Source organism: Rhinolophus ferrumequinum, chromosome 18 (assembly GCF_004115265.2).
Source record: "Rhinolophus ferrumequinum isolate MPI-CBG mRhiFer1 chromosome 18, mRhiFer1_v1.p, whole genome shotgun sequence".
NCBI classification, from domain to species: domain Eukaryota; kingdom Metazoa; phylum Chordata; class Mammalia; order Chiroptera; family Rhinolophidae; genus Rhinolophus; species Rhinolophus ferrumequinum.
In genome coordinates, this window is record NC_046301.1 from 9,153,302 (window position 1) to 9,170,053 (window position 16,752).

A 16,752-nucleotide genomic window follows, 5' to 3' on the forward strand; every position below is an offset into this window, starting at 1 on the left:
AACTGAGGAAAGAACAAATGCAAGAGTGTCTTTATCCTAGCATTGTCTGTAACCTACACAAGCAGCTTGACTCTTTATTTTCTTAGACACAGAAGTTCTCAAAAGCATCAACCTTTTTTCTTGCTATGGTAAAAAAAAAAAAAGAGGGGGGTGAGCTTTATAGCTTGATACCACGAATGGTATATATTATAATATGTAAGCGGATAAATAAACATCCTTTTCTAAATTCCTCTCCCTTAAACTTTAGCTATTAGCGTAGAATGCTTCGATTGCAGAATTCTCACTTGAGTAAGGTTTGTATATGACATTACTCATGTTCTTGGCCTTGGATGACAATTAAGTCTCTCACGTCTAAAACTGCTCTGCTTTTTAAAGAAATCTGCCCACCTTACAGACCTGCAAGTTAACTAACCAGCCTGTTTTGTTTTGTTGTGTTTTCTCCCAGAGGATTTTGCTCAGTTGGTTTCCTGCCAGCTCTGACGTTCAAATTGAAATAGTTCAGTTTCTCTGTTTCTAGAACATAGAATTCATTACTCCTGGATTTTTGCCAACAATGTCCTTCTCATGTTTTTAAAACTGAGATGAATGTTACAGAGTGACCTAGTGGGCTCGACCCACGATTAGAAGTCAGGCAGTGATATATTAGATGTCTGCACGGATGCTCTCTTCTGGGTAATGGGGAATGGGATTCTGGGAGGGGGGGGGTGCACCCACGGTGGCACCCTGGGACTGGAGTGGAAATCTGTACAAGAGATTAGGTAAGACTTGGCTGATGGGAGGCAAGATTTAGATTCTTCCCCTGCCCTCAGAGTCCTGGTGAGTTTTTACCATAGAAAGGGCATATTCATTCATTCCTTTTGGCCATTTGGGTAGAACACAGAAAGCCAGGTGACAGAGAATATTTATAAAGGGCTCTAGGAAGAAGCACTCTATTTCTTTTTTCTATTTACAATGCTGCTTTTCTCTTCCTACCTCTGCATCCCTGCACATTCTCTTGTTTTCACTAGTACAGAAAAGGCGTGCCTTCCCGCAACAGAGCACAGGTCTCAGAAAAGTATACCTCAGCAGAACCTGTGGCCAAATGAAGTTTTCATTCACGTGGCTCTGTTGAACGACATAGGGACATTCCTTTACCTTTTCGATTGCTTTCTAGGAATATGTTAGTGTTAAATTTTGTTCCCCTCTTCTAATTGGCTATATATTTTCTAAACTTTAATTGAGATATGTAGATTCGCATCCAGTAACAAGAAATAATACTGAGAGATCTTGTGTAGTTTTACTCAGTTTCCTCCAATAGTAACATTTTACAAAACTATAGTACAGTACCGGTGTATGATACATTTATGTACAGACCGGTGCATGATACGTTCACACACGGTGCCGTCGTGTGATACGTTCACGTACAGTGTTGTTGACATTGATATAATCAAGGTACATTAATATTTGCATCACTGCAAGGATCTCCCATGATGCCCTTTAATAGTCACAGACAATTATCTCCTTTCCTGACTCCCTCATTATCCGTTGATAGCCACTAATCTAGCCTCCATTTCTAGAATTTTGTCATTTCAAGGATGTCATATAGTGGAATCATACAGCATATAACCTTTTGCTATCGGCCTTTTTTCCTCTGTATAAATTCCTGGCAATTCATGTGTGTATTAATAGTTCCTTCCTTCCTTCCTTCCTTCCTTCCTTCCTTCCTTCCTTCCTTCCTTCCTTCCTTCCTTCCTTCTTTCCTTCCTTCCTTCCTTCCTTCCTTTTTTGTTTTTAATTGCTGAGTAACATTTCATGGTATTGATGTACTACAGTTTACTATTCACTCATGGAAGGACACCTGGGTTGTTTCCAGTTTTGGCCTACTATGAGTAAAGCTGCTATGAACATTTGTGTATAGGCTTTTATGTGAACGTAAGTTTTCATTTCTCTCGGATAAGTGCTCAAGAGTGCAGTGCTGGGACTTGTAAAGAGTTTCACGTTTGGTTTTTATAAGAAACTGGCCAAACTGTTTTCAAGAGTGGCTGGGTCATTTTACATTCCCACCAGCATGTATGAGTAACCCAGTTTCTCCACATCTTTGCCAACATTTGATGTTGCCACTCTTTTTTATTTTAGCCATTCTGATAGTAGTGTAGTGATATCTCATTGTGGTTTCAATCTGCATTATTTTCCTGATGGCTAATGATGTTGAACATCTTTTCATGTGCTTATTTGCCATCTGTATCCCCTCTTTGGGAAATGTGTTCATGATTTTTGCCCATTTTCTAATTAATTTGTTATAATTCTTTTTTAATTGTTGAGTTTTACATCTTCTCCATATATTGTAGATACCAGTTCTTTGCTGGATATGTGGTTTACAAGTATTTCCTTGCAGTCTTTAACTTGAATTTTCATCCTCTTATAAGGGTCTTTGGAGAAAAAAATTTTAATTTTTGAGAGATCCAACATATCAGTTTTTCCTTTTATGGACTGTGTTGTTGGTGTCAAGTATAAGAACTCTTTGCCTACCCCTAGATCATGAAAAGTTTTTTCTAAAAGTTTTATAGTTTGCATTTAAGTCTTGGCCACATACATTCAATTAGCTATTTAGATCTCTGCTGTCGGAAATAAACCTGAGCATGTGGAGTTCTTTCTGCCCTAATTTTCTTTCCCAAGAATGTACTGAATGCCAGCTCTGACTCAAATCACTGATACAAAGTCATGGATACAATTCCCAATTAAGTACATGATTCTGATTTCCTAACGAGGCAGTTGAATGAGGTACTGAAAAGCGTGAGCAGTGGAGTCAGACTCTTTTGGTTCAAATCCTGGTGCCACCTCTCAAAAGCTTTGTGATCTTTGGCGAGCTACTTAATCCCTCTGAACATTAATTTTTCATGTCATTCGCATCTGAATGAAAATAGTAGTTATATCTATTTCTCAGGATTGTTGTGAGAAGTAAATGAACTATTACGTGTAAAATGCTTAGCTCAGTGCCTGGCACATACATAGAAAACACTCAATAATTTCTGGTCCCCCTCCTCCCCACCCCTTCTATGCAAAGCTTCTCCAGGCACCCTCCTCACCTCAGAGTCTCCTTCCTGTGTCTCCTCTTCCTCTCTACCTCTCTGGTCCTAATTACTCTACTTCGATGGAACCTTCTCAACCTACTTCAGCATTTGTTAGAATTTCCTATCTCCATATTATTGTGGTTTTCGTATATGTGCTCAGGTTACCTTTATGCTTGCAGGGATGTACTATGTGGGTCCCCAATGACATACCTCCTCAAAGGCGTGCTTGCAGCCCTCTATGGTGTCAGTCTAACTGTGTGGTACGCACATGACAAATACTCAACAAGTCCCCAGTACCCTGATAGCAGAGGTCTCAATCACAACATATTTTGTACAAAGCATTGTGGCAAAATGAACCAAAAGCCTTAAACCTCTGACCCATAAATTGCCTTTTTCAGAATCTATCCAAAGACTGGTCAGATATAACACTTGAACAAAAATTTATGTATAGGAATATTTCTCACAGCCTTATTTGTAAAAGTAAGGATTGAGAAAAACATAAATGTGTAACAACAACAAAAATCAAGAATCATGCAAATTCTATTTATATGGTAGGATACTATACTGTCAATAAAATTCTGTTTTCCAACTTATAGATTATATAGCTGTAAGGATATTCACTAAACCACTCTTTATAATAGTGGAAAATATAGAAATAAACTAATAGCCCAACTGTATGGCTAAATTAAATAAAAAATGATCACAAAATAGACTTAGAGTATGATCCCATGTGTTTAAAAATGTACACACACACACAAGCATCACAAGCATATAAAAGACACACCAAAATTTTAGTGGTGATTGTCTTTGAGTAATAGTTTTTTGGTAACTTCAATTTTGATTTTGGAGTCTCTATTTATTACTTTTAGCATAAGAAAATAAGAACGAAAGTTATAATCTGTTTTTTAAATAGTGTTTTGGAGACTATTTAATTATATGAATATAATGGTCATTCATCCATCACATTCAAAACATTTATTAGCTACCTACCAGTTGTTAGGCCCAGTGCTAGCAACACTATGGAGAACATAACTGACTCAGTCCTCGAATCACAGATAGTTTACTGAGGGGTACAGAAACTCACAAAACAGAGAGAGAAGTGACAACATAGTGACAGTACTGAGTGTCATGGAAGCTTAGAGAAGGGGCTGGGGTTAGAGAGGTAAGAATAGGCTATTTGATAGAACTTGAGTGAGAATGACTCAAGCTTTGGAATAAGCATTTTCAAAGGTTCTGAAGGGATACCACTGAAAAAAATGTGGAAAGCCATGTGGTGGGCAGGGATTGGGAGGGGGAAGGATAGGAAGGAGAGCTAGAAAAAGTAAGGAGGAATTAGAACATGAAGGTTCTTAAGGGTTATGTTGATGATATGTTCTATCCTTAAGAGTAAACTGGAAAAAAAATGGCAATTAAGGGTTTGGAGTAGAAATGGCAGGATCATATTTTTGCTCTAAGAAGATCACACTGGCTTGAGTAGGGATGAATTAGAGGGAGACAGCACTGAAGGAAGGGAGACCAATTGGGCAGTAGCTTAGGTCACTGTCATGACGATAAGGCTGTAGGGATGGAGAGATGGGACCTGATGTAGAAGTGACTTGGTGATAGATTGAATTGGCCTGGTGGTGGTGGGACAGGAGGTGTCAAGGACAAACAAGTGTCTAGGAAGATGTTTTGGTTGCTGTTTGGCAATTGTGGATGGTGGTACTACTAACTAAAATACGGGACAGATGAGGAGGCCACAAAGTGCGAGGGAAATTGAGTTCAGTGTGGGAAATACTGATTTTGAGCTTCCTGTGGGAAGTCCAATGGGGTGTTGTTTAGGAAGTTGTTGGGTAGATACAAGTCTGGAGGTCAGTGTGAAACTGGTTGTATAAACATGTGTTGGGGGCCAGTAATGAGAGTAGATGAGGTCACTAGGAGATGTATGTAGAGGGAGAAGAGAGGAGGGCTGAGGACAGAACCCTAAAGAAAATCAACATATAAGAGACTGAAAGTGAGAAAGAAAATCGACTCAAACTTGGTCTGGGACAGACATTTTTTGTGTGATGTAATTTACAACTCCTTCTGGGAAGCAATTAGCATTCCTGATAAAGTGCGTGAACAGTTTTCTGACAGACTTTAATAAGACTGAGAACTCCTTCTGGGAAGCTAGGGTTACCCATCCAGCTGATTGACTAGCCTAATAATCTTTAACCAGATGTTCGTTTTTTAAATTCTATTGTAAACATGGTTGGTGAACCATTCTTTTTTTCTTATAAAATGTCTCAACCAAAATTACTCCTTGAGCTGATTTTTTTTTTTTTCGAAAAGCTTCTCCTGTACTCAAAAACAATTTATTTGAGGCATTGTTTTAGCAAAAGAGAAAGAGGAACCTGCAAGAAAGTAAGAAAAGGCCAGATAGGTAGAGGAGAGAAAATAGAAGACGGTTGGTGGCAACGGGAGCCAGGAGAAAGTAGGGCATGAGTGGACACCAGTGTCAGATGCTGGTGGGAGGTGAAGTAAAATACAGATGAGGAATTGCCACTGGATTTAGCAATAAGAATGTCAGTGGTGATCTTGGCAAGAGCAGTTTCACTGGGGGTGTTTGGGGGCATAAATCAGGTTTCAGTGGGCTCAAGAGTGAGTGTAGGCCGTTCTTTGAAAAAGTGGGACTGAAAAGAGGAAGAGAGTTTCTGAGAGGATTTCTTTGCAGTGGAAGACATAAGTATATTGAAATGTGTTTGGGAAGGAGTCTGTAGCCAGAAAAGTGGAAGGGACCTGAAGGAACAGCTAATCTTGACTTAGAGACCAGTGAAAGTGGGCCAGGCTCAGGATTCTGAGCCCAGGTGGAGGGAAGGTCATCTCTTTCCCATTGTGACAGGAAAGAAGGCGGAGGGCGGACCTGCAGGGAATAAGCCTGCAGGTCTGTTGGTGGAAGGGCAAAGCCATTCCTGTGCAATGGGCTCTTACTCCTGTGATGTAGGAGTTAGGAGCTCTGCTGAGTGTGCTGACATAAGTGACACAATAAAGGAAGCTCCGAGAAAGATCCTGGGGACAGTGGGAGATCGAACTGACTGGGGAAATAGTGATTTCAGGACATCCTGAAAGCGGAGGAGGTTCCATACACGGTGGAAACGATCAGCACGGGTCTGTGATTTTCTCCAGTGCTGTTTAGAAATCCTGATTTGGGCATGAAGAAGGCGAAAATATTTCAATTATACCGGACTGTCCTCAGTTAAACCGCTGACGCCTCCTCTGCCCATCCTTTCAATAGGACTCTCGCGTTTCCAGCCTAGGCTCTGTTTGCAACTTATGTTATAGACACATCCGATTGATCTCATCCCCTCCCACAGCCTCAATTAATCTCCCTGCTGATAACTCCTAAATCGATATTTGCAACCCAGCCTCTCCCGTCTGCCTTCTGGGCATCTGCAATTGGCCATGTCTTCGAGCCGAACTCCTCCGATCCCCACTCCTGCATTTGCTTTCCTCTGAGAATGAATATAAACTCCGGGAAGGCAGAGGTTTACTTGTCTTTTTCACTACTGCATACCCTGAACTCAGAGCTCAATGAATGCCTGTCAAGTCAATGAAGGAATCCACTCAGTTCTCTGAGCCTGAGACCTTCCGTCACCTTTCACTTCATCATCTTCCTCACCTCCGACATCCAGTCCATCAAGCCTTGTCCACAGCTAAAAGTGCCTCAGGGCAGGAAAAACCATGAATTATCAAACAATTTTAACTGTTTGCTTACTCTCCTTTTCTTTGCTTCATTAGCACTGGAACTAAACCTTGAGGGGGGCACCTTCCTCCCACTTCTTGTCCACCCCCCAACCCCCAGACCCCAGCCCTCTCAGCCTCAGAGAATAGGGAGCCAGTTTTTCATTTGCTAATGATTTGGGCTTAGATTATAATGGGCCATGAAGGTGTCTGGGGAAGGGAAGAGGAAAATGGAGCTTTCCTGCGCAGGGATAAAGAGCTGGTGGTGTGGTGACCCCCAGGAGGAGAGGGAGGAGGGGCCTGGAATCATCCTGGCCTGGGAGACCCGCCAGAAGGACCCCTGCAGAGGCCTGAGTCCTCCCCACGGCCTGCTTGGGCCACTCTGACTGAGCCTCTGCTCTGCCACCGGACTTGGAGCCCTTGGCACAGGGAGTAACCAAGTGAAAACTTGAACTGTTTGTGCCACTACAGCCAATAAGTCCAGTGACAAGGAGTTCGGGCAAGGAAAGCGACTTTATTTGGAGAGCCAGCAAGCCAAGAAGATGGCGGACTAGCGTCCCAAAGAACCATCTTGAGAAAGTAAGAAGTCAGGCTTATTTTATGTCAGGGGAACCGGAAACGGGAGAGGTTTCAGGTCAGGAGGTGCTAGATGACCACAGACATCTGGACGTCAGCAAGGGTCCAAGGAGGATGGTGAAACTTCTTTTGGTCAACAAACTCTAGTTGCCGTGGTCCCAGGCACCACGTTCCTAGAAATCTTTTGATAAACAATCATTAGTTTTGTACATACCTTCCTTCTCACCTTCGGGGGGTTAGTTTCTAGCAGGGAGGCTGTTTTCAGCAATTCCTAGCTATAGCTTAGATTCCTTTCATGATTAGCATATCTCTGTGGAAGACTAAGTAAAAATTGCTAACTGACCTGATATGGGAACTGGGCAGAAAAGCTGATTATTTTGTTTTATGGCACAAGCTTCTGCCTGTTCACTGTACAGCAGGACCTCCGTTTGGTCCCCTAGATGCTGCTCTCCCCATTTGATAGCTTGTACTTAGTGGGAGCCCTCCCCCGGTGCCCTAGACATCCCTTATTGGCTGGAGGAAGGAGCTCTCTCCCCTTCCCAGAGCAGGCACTGACCTGGGAAGCTGGAGACTTTGGAAGGGCTGGAGCAGTGAGCTGTGCCTCCATCACAGGCCGGTGCCACTGTCTCCATAGCAGTGACTGTGATCCAAGTCCCTCTCTCTCACCAGGTCATCGCAGAAGCCTCATATCTAGCCTCCCCAACTCTGTCTCACTTCCACACATCCATTCTCCATACAAAGCCCGAGTTTTTGTAAAAAAAACTTTTTAAAAAACCGCAACACTAACCCCCACGCCCCTCAACCTGGCTTCAGACTTGTTTCTCTTTGGTATCTTAATTTGTGCTAAAAGTATGAAAATCAACAAAATTAAGACAACCAAAATCAAAAACAAGCAAAGGGGGAAAAAAAAGGAAGAAAGAACCTCAAGAAAAAAATAATTTAGTGGGTACTGACACCAACAAAAAACGTGTGGGTTATTGGCCTTCCACTCAATCATTTCTTATAATTGAAGGTTGTAACCACTTACCTGGCTGTTCCGGACTGGTGGCCTCATCGACTGGCCAGACAAGGAGCTCTAGTCCTAATCTTTTACCCATGACCTCCTATTTCTTCTCATGGGGTTCAGGCATAGGCTGAATAGGCTTCCCAACTTTACTCTTCTTGTTCAAAGTATGCCCACTTATCCGCTTTGAAACACATCCCTTCCCACCCAAATAATATCATTTAAAAATGTCAATAAAAAGTTATTTTCTGTCATTTAGTTATTAATTTTTTTTAATTACTTGACAACCTAAGACCTCTTTATAACATGTTTTGTTTGGGGCATAAATTCAAAATTCCAAACAAAGTACAAATAAAGTTTTAGAACACAACCCATTTTATTCATGAGACCACTTGTGCACTAAAAAATTCTCTCTATGCGTCATAATGCGTACCAACTGGCAATGATATTGGCCAGTAAGAATTTCTTGCACATTTTATTAAAGGAATGAGATAGATTGGACTTTAGTGCATGCATCTACCTCCCTTCAAATATGAACAATTCTGAATCTCTTGTCAAGGTCTTATAATTCTTTACTTACAGAGGAAACACAAACGAGATAACAAGTAAACATCTGTAAGTGTAATCATGTATGGTTCCCAAATCAGGAATATGAATGTAAATATCCAAAATTTTATTACATAAAAGTCCATTATTATGGAAGAAAATAATTAAACTGTGTATGACTATAGCAAAATTTAAGGGATATGTAGAATTATAATTATCACGAAGAACACTGATCATATCAGAAAATACTATAATCTGATATTTCAACTACACTTACTACTATGTAGCTATTTTCTTGAATGTCCTTTCATCCATGATAATAAAGTGTGGATTAACAACTTTACGGTGATCCTCAATGATTTGGTACCGGAAGACAGTAAGTGACAGAGTGGAACCAGAAACATATATTCCTAGCTGTCAGCTTAATACTTCTTATTCTAGACTGCATTACCTGTACTGCTGAAAGGCAAACTGTGTCATTGCCTTTCCCATTTTAAAAATAGGTTTATAAAAGTTGCCTCAGTGGTCTGATAGCAAAAGACAGCTATTATTTAAAAAATGTCAACAGTTGATCATTAATGACCAAATATCTTTTTACATGTTCCTCACTGATTCAAATTGTCTTCCATTTCTTCAAATAATCACTTTTTAAGTTTGGTAAGAACAATAAAAAATTAGAAGTTGGATTTGATCTTATCTATCAATCTCTGTGGGGAAACTAAGGCCCAAAGAGATTTTTAGTGTGGGCTGATGGGAGTCTCCTGACTTCTAGTCCAGGACTGTTTTACAGCACATGGCACTACCTCACCCATAGTATTCTGAAGAATTGGCATCGTTGAGAGGATGTCCCTGGGAACATCAGTCCTGATCAGTGTATCAACATGGGACATTTGTGTGCTGTTTTACCTCTTTATTTATTTCATCCATTTACTCAGTACTTTGATTTAGTTGCCTGATGTTTTGAGAGTGGGGATAGTCAGAAAAATGAGTAAAACTGCAAGTGACAAATGTGATTTAAAATTTTCTTTTAGGGAGAATGAGTGAAGAAAGTCTGGCTGGAATTTAGAAGTTACAATTTTCCATGGAAAGAAGATCAAGAAAGGCATATGGGAGGGATGGCCAAAGGAGCTGATAACTTCCTACTGCCCTGGCCTCTGCTGGGCAGTTTTATGGGGTTGTCTCATTCCCCTTAACAACCTTTTAGGTAGGGGTTGTTAACCTCATTTTATTATTACTTATGGAGAAATGGAGGCTCAGAGTTCTGTAATTTACCCCACAGTCACACAAGCTGATAACTGGTAGAGCCAGGTCCAAGACAGGATCTGTCTGGCTACAAACCACCTGTGTGCTTTTACTTCTACAGTAGAGTATGTGTAAGGTGAAACAATGAAAATAATAACTGCAAAGCGATACTAATAATAGTAATAATGATAACATAGTGCTTTACATGTGTGATCTCTTTGAACAGGATTAAGTAAGCACATGAATAGGGCTGATGTGGTGTCTTTGTATCCTTCGTGAGTGAAACAGTATATGTCTCTACTTAAGATTTCCTTTGGCTTACTTTGTTTTCTGAAAAATAATTGAACGGCTCAATTAATTTTGTTTTGATGCATTTATCAGATTATTATGTTCTTGATGTGGATGGATGGGTTGGTGTGTGATTGTGTGAAATCCAACCTGAGATATTCAGAATTCTTCCAGTGCATAAGTATATACCTTTGGGTTCGATATTCAATTTTGTAATTAGTAATCACTGTTCCTGTTTACTGAATGGGAGTTTTTATCCGTACCTTTTGAAGCTGAATGTCATATACACCCATAATTCTTTAGGGGGGTACATGAAAGAAATGTTAAAAACATGAAAAAGCAAGTTTGTAGTCTGTGGAAAATCAGTAACACTCATTTTTATACATAAATACCCCCCCAAATGAATCTCTGATGACTAATTTTATATTAGTCTGCAACTCCAGTTTTAGCATTAGGCTCAAGTCTCCTATATGGAAGGCTACGTCCAGTCCTGTAATACTTGTCCTGTGGAACAGAAAAGTGGTGTCAGTTGATAATCAGTCTCCTAATGAATTAACGCTCATCTGCAATTATCAGTTCGATACTAACTTAGGTAAAGACGTGTTCCAGCTCCAAAGTTGGATTCAGTGGATCTAAAAATGTCATGCTAATTCACAACTCCCTAAAACTGTTACTACAAAACAGAAGAACTATTTATTTTGCTATTCAGTCTAAAAATAAATCCTTTCACCCAAATTGTACGCCTTAATAGCCACATTTTTATCTACATAATTTTAAACTAATTTGAAAGAATCCATGTCTAGGTGCCGTGCAGTCAGACAAGAGTTGGAAGTGAGACAGTTTGGAGATAATGTAAAAGCCCACCTCCCTGCTGGGGACACCTCAAGAATTTCTAGCCTCACAAGGGAGGTGAAGGAAGAGATTTTAAAAGCTGAGCAGCGCTAGCCCTCGCGGACGCAGGCCGAACCAGCTGCGGCGAGGGCCGCGAAGAGTTAAGGAGGGACGGAGCCCCCCGCGCCGCGGGCTCCCCGCGCGCTCCCTCCGCCCTCCTGTCCCCACCCTCTCGTTTTGGCAAGGGATTAAAGTGCTCCCCCCTGTGGCAGCAGTGACCCAGAAATGAGTTTGATTCACACAGTCCTTCCTCCATAACAAGCCAAACGCCCGTCCGAGAGTGCCTCCCTGCGCGAGTGCCGAGTGTGTGTGCGCCGGCGAACGCAGGGGCCCGCCCGGCTCCCCGCCCGCCCGCCCGCCCTCCGCGGCCCGAACTCATGCGGCACCGAGCGAGCGGCGCGGAGCCCAGCGCCTCGGCCGAACCCCTCCGCAGCAGGTACGCGCGCGGGCCGCGGGGGGCGCGCGGGGGGGCGCGCCGCGCGTGTGTCCGCGTGTGGGTCCGTGTGCGCGTCCCGATCCCGCGGCGGCGGCGGCTGCAGGACGAGCCGAGAGGCTCAGCCATATTTGATGGTTTTGTTGCTTTGCTCGGGAGTTCTCGGGAGTAATTTAATGCCGAAGGTCGCTGCCTAGTGGAAATAATATAGTACGTCATTAATATGGCGCCAAAAGATTGGGTTCTCGATATGTAGCGAGGAGGGAGGGCAGGCAGCCGCCGAGCGCAGCCTTACTATCCCACCAGTAACTTGGGCATTGCCGGGGCGGGGGCCAGAGGAGGAGGTGGAAGAGAGGATGATTTTTGGAGCCTGAGAATTGATTTATGTTGGATCAGTAAGTTTTATTACGATTATTTTTCCATTTTGGGGGGGCTGAAGACTTGCAGCTTTTTCTTTTGGGTTTGCGAAGAACATGCGGTTTTCAGGTGAAGCATCAATTAAACGCGTTCAGGCGCAGACGCCGAGTTGAGTTGGCTTTAGTTTATAAAATTAAAAAAAAATCCCCAAAGTGCATTAGGCTGCATGAAAGTGGAAAGCATAGTAGCAACTTGGTAGACAGATGGCAATGGCAGAACGCAGGTTCGCATACATATATGAATCCAGAGTGTGTGTGACCGTGGAGGGGGGACGACTGGATTTCTCTAAACATAGGTGTGTGTGTGTGTGTGTGTGTGTGTGTGTGTGTAGGTACATTTGTGTAGGGTGGCCGCAGCCCCGGCTCTTGTCACCGCGTCACCACATGTCCAAAATATTCATTGCATCTATTCAAGGGCAGTGAGTAGGGGGTGGAGGGACAGCTTGGCAATTTAGATTCTTCCAAATTGGGTTTCCAATGATCAGACCTTTTACTTACAGCGAGACTGCCTGTAAAGTGTAAAACCTTCCATCGGTGAAATGAGGAAGGAGTTGCATTGATAGAGCAAAGTACCGATTAACCATGAACTTAAAACGGATTGCAAATTGAAACCTTTGGCACCATCTGCAAATTGTGGGGGTGGGGTCGCTTGGTGTTCGCTGCCTTAAATGAACGTGCAGTGTGTACCCCGGTACTGCAAGTTGCAAAGCCCTTTAGTGCACGTGTCTTATGCCTGTGAGTGTGTTTGTGAGTTGGGGGCTGTTGTTCGGGAGCCAGCAGGCTTTCCGGGTTGTTGGCGCTGGCTTGCAAATGCGGGAGAGGGATGGAATGTGGAATGTTGACCGGGGAACCGAATCCTGTCGGAACGGTCCCATTTGCTGGAGAAATTCGATCCCTTCCACCTCCTTCCCGCTCCCCCCCGCCCGCCTGCGGGCAGGAGGCGGGGCCGAGGACTCGGCTGCTGCTCAAAGTGGCGGAGCGCGGCGGCGGGAGGCAGGTGCACGGCACCCGCCGGTGGGGGTGCCTCAACTTCCGCGGGCGTTTAAATAGCCTCTCTCCCCTCCCACCGGTAATAGGTGACCTGGCGGCCGAGGGCGGCGGGGGGGGGGGAGGGAAAGGGGGAGACCCGGGAGCGAGCCTTCGCGGCACGTGGGCAGGTGCTGGGTGGCCCCGGGGCCAACTTTTGTAGCCCGCCTCTGGCGTTGGAGGAGAGCCGGCTCCATGTGGAAATGGGGGCGGGCGGCAGCCGAGGCGCTGCTTTCTCGGCCGCGGCCGGAGCGTCACCTAACGGTCCCAGCAGCGCTGCCGGGGCCCGGGGTGGGGGGCTACAGGGGCGGGGACGCCCGGCCGGCCGCGCCCGCCCCGCACAAAGCCCGCGGCGTGGGGGCGACCGCCGCGCCCCCGCCCAGAGAAAGGCTCGAAGCCCGTGGCTGTCCCCGCGCCGATTCCGGCAGGCGGCCGCAGGCGTTTGTTTGTTGGTTCCGCGCCGCCTTCCTAGCCGGATGGCTTCCTGTGACAGAGGTGATACACAGTTTCCAGAACTGTCTGGGGGCGGGAGTGGGAGCGGGAGCCGAGCCCGCTCGGGGCTGCTCGCCGCCGCTCCCTTCGCACAACCGTTTCTCGCCGAGCGCCCGCCCAGCCCGAAGGTGCCGCCCGGGAGGGACTCGGGGAGGGGGACGGCGCTGCCGTTTCCAGCGGCGCAAGTGGCTTCTGGACGCGAGGGAGCGTTTGATTTGCAACTGGGGCCGAGCGGATTGGTGCAGCTGGCGGCGGCGGGGCGGGAGGAGCGGCGGCGGCGGCGGGGGGTGGCCACTTTCGAATGGAGAGGGCGGCGGCGGGGACGTCGCTGCGGAGGGAGCGGCGCTTGGTTGCGCCACGAGAAGGTGTCATCACTGCACCGGGGCTAATTCCGGCGGAGGTGCCGGGAGTTACTTTCCCCTCCTCCCGCGCTGTTGTTTCTGTCGCCTCGGGAGCAGAGGGAAGGAGGGCGGGAGGGGGCGGCGCCGCGGCCCTGCGTGCACCCGGGCGGGTGGCGGGAGCCGCGCGGTGTGCTCTCTGCGCGGGGCGGCGGCCCAGCTCCCCACATCCCCGCATCGCCCTCCTGGGGTCCCAGCCTTCTCCCCTCAGACCCCCCCACACCCTCCCCTTCCCAGGCGGGCCCCCCATCCCGGGGTCCTCCCGGCTCTCGTCACCCCGCCTCCCCAGCACCCGGGCCCAGGCTTTCCCACCCCGGGCTCCCCCTCCCGGGCGCGCAGGGGCGGCCGCAGTCCCGGCGCCGGGTGAATGCAGCGAGCAAACAAAAAAGCGGGCGATTTAAACGTGCCTTCGAAACCCGTTAGGAATGCGTCGTCAGCCGGAGGCCGTTTAAAAGCAGCTTTGGCTGGCTTTCTAGTAAGGAGGAGGCGGGCGCCCCACCTCGCCTCGGCGGGGACGGGGATCTGTCGCCCTGTTTACTCCGGCCAAGAGGGAATTTAAAATTTCTTTTTGTAAAGTGATAGCTGCAGTCGAATGACTTAAAACAGCTACATTTTCAGGAAATTGGGAGAGAATCTGAGGTTTCCTTTGATGGGAACGCTTGGGGGCTTCTTTCCCAGAGGTTTTTATTAGGTGATCTATTTTTCCTTTTTAGAAACCCGCTGTGAAAGACTAGCTCTCTAGTTACATACTCGTAGCCCAAGGCTAATACCTTACAAAGCTAATGAACTAGTTTTAAGAGACAGAGGAAATTATTTTCCTGAAAGCTGATTTAGGTAGTGATCCACCAATGGTTAGGGATTACTTCTAGTAAGTTGCATTTTGATAAAAATCACTGATAACCATTATTTAATCACTTCTAGGTGGAAAAGGAAACCTTCCAAGTAACCACACTTAAATTAGTGCATCAATAATTTGTTGGGGAGTGGGCAGCACATGTTGGAGAGATACTTAGGATATTCTTGTGGGGGGACAACCTTCTAGCAAATAACTGCAGCCTAGAATTTTTATTGCCCTTCTATCCCTAATATTTCAGTCTCATTTAATGTCACTTTCAAATCAGATGACTTTCTGATTGCTTGGTATTTTGCTTATGTTTACATGATCTGGCATTTTCACTTCCACATTCAGAACTAATAGTTTTTTCAGCTATTTAAGTGTTATGTTTTCCCATATCTCCCTTCATCCTTACACTGGCCCGAGATAAAGGTTGTTACCTGACATGCAGTAGAACTTGAACATGATTCCATCTTAAGAGCATACATCGGCTGCTTTCTAGTAAGAAAAGTTGGGTTCATTGCCACAGAGATTTTAACTTTGACAAACTAGCTAGATGTTCATTTTAAAGGGAAAAAAACCCCACGATATTAGTTCCTTCTCCATCACTTGACAGGTTTTCAGCCTACAATCCAGTGTTTTAGTTTTATGTTAGTTAGCAAGGTTGAAAAAATAGCAATAAAGGGAAATCAGCGAAAAATGATTAGTGTGCCTGAGAGTGAGAGAGAGAGAAAACTCTTTGGGGTTTAAGGAAATGCTATTATTTTAGAAATGACTATTGCTTAGCCCAGAGGCTTGGGGAGAAGGATTAACCAAAAAAAACAAAACAAATCTTGGAGGACTTGATGAGAATAAAAGCAGATCTCCATGTGTCTCACCTATAGTAGGCACTTCATAAATACTGATGTTTGACGTCAAGGAGCCCTTGGTGACTTAAAGTATTATTACAGAAGTGGTGTTACATGTATATTGTTGAAACTCAGAAAATGCAGAGAAGCAAATATAATAACATTCCTACCACCCAGAGATCACCATTGCATCACTTTCCAGGCAATTGTGTATGCATATGTATGTATGTTTTAATAAAAAAGAGATCATACTGTATATAAAGTTCTGTAAGGGGTGTTTTTCCCCTGCCAGCTAGCTTGGGAAGTTTTCATCTCATCTATTACTGGGACATACTCAGATTCCCTCAGTTGGCCGCAAAATACAACAGCAGCTTTGTCTAAAACTGTACCGTCGAGGATCATTTATTACACCTGGTTATTTCTCATAAGTGGGTTTTAATCTATAGTAACTTTCTGACAGAACCTCTGGCATTTAGGAGACAAGCCTTTGGAATTAATCATGACTGGATTTTTAAAAAGTTGGAAGTCAAAATAGCATTTTATTGTAATCTGAAAGTCTTAGATTTGGAGATTCTGTTTGAAAAGACTAAAGAAATTTGCCTGATGTATATATATCTCCACAGACTTGTTGGAAAAAATTATCAGCTGTTTCTTTCAGTACTGAGTTGGAACAGCGAACACCAAACCATCAAACACTGATCAGATCATGTCTATAGGATTGTGTCAGGAGTGGAGGAGGTGTATACATCCTCACAGTTCTGCCTCCTGACTTCCTATTGGTGAAGCTTTTCCCTCCTTTAGTGTTATGGGTACCTGTTATTCCAGTACAGTTATGGTTTGTCAGAATTTGCATTATTTTTCCCACAAGGAGAATAAAATAAACATCCTCTGGAGGAAAATACATTTAGCCAGTACATCTTGCTTTTAATTTGGATTGGGATTAAAAAGTTGGGCTTGTTCAAACGGTGAGTTATATCAGTGTTACACTTCTTTCCTCCCTGTCCAAGCC

General features: G+C 44.6%; 1 protein-coding gene across 8 annotated transcripts in view; it reads left to right on the forward strand.

Moving 5' to 3' along the window:
• JADE1 (jade family PHD finger 1) overlaps positions 1-16,752 on the forward strand; it is a 237,739-nt gene that overhangs the window by 172,457 nt on the left and 48,530 nt on the right. Inside the window, exon 1 of one of the 8 annotated variants that reach the window (XM_033134977.1) lies at positions 11,557-11,731. The exons of 2 other annotated variants lie outside the window; for them this stretch is intronic. Coding sequence is in view for 1 of the 6 variants with exons in the window: in XM_033134976.1 (XP_032990867.1) it covers positions 13,647-13,665 (19 nt within the window). In the remaining 5 variants the exon portion in view is untranslated. Of the gene's footprint in view, positions 1-11,556; positions 11,732-11,816; positions 11,939-11,970; positions 12,124-13,075; positions 13,221-13,643; positions 13,666-16,752 lie in introns of those variants that run through there. 5 more of the 8 variants (XM_033134984.1, XM_033134978.1, XM_033134979.1 and 2 more) reach the window with 5 other exon arrangements.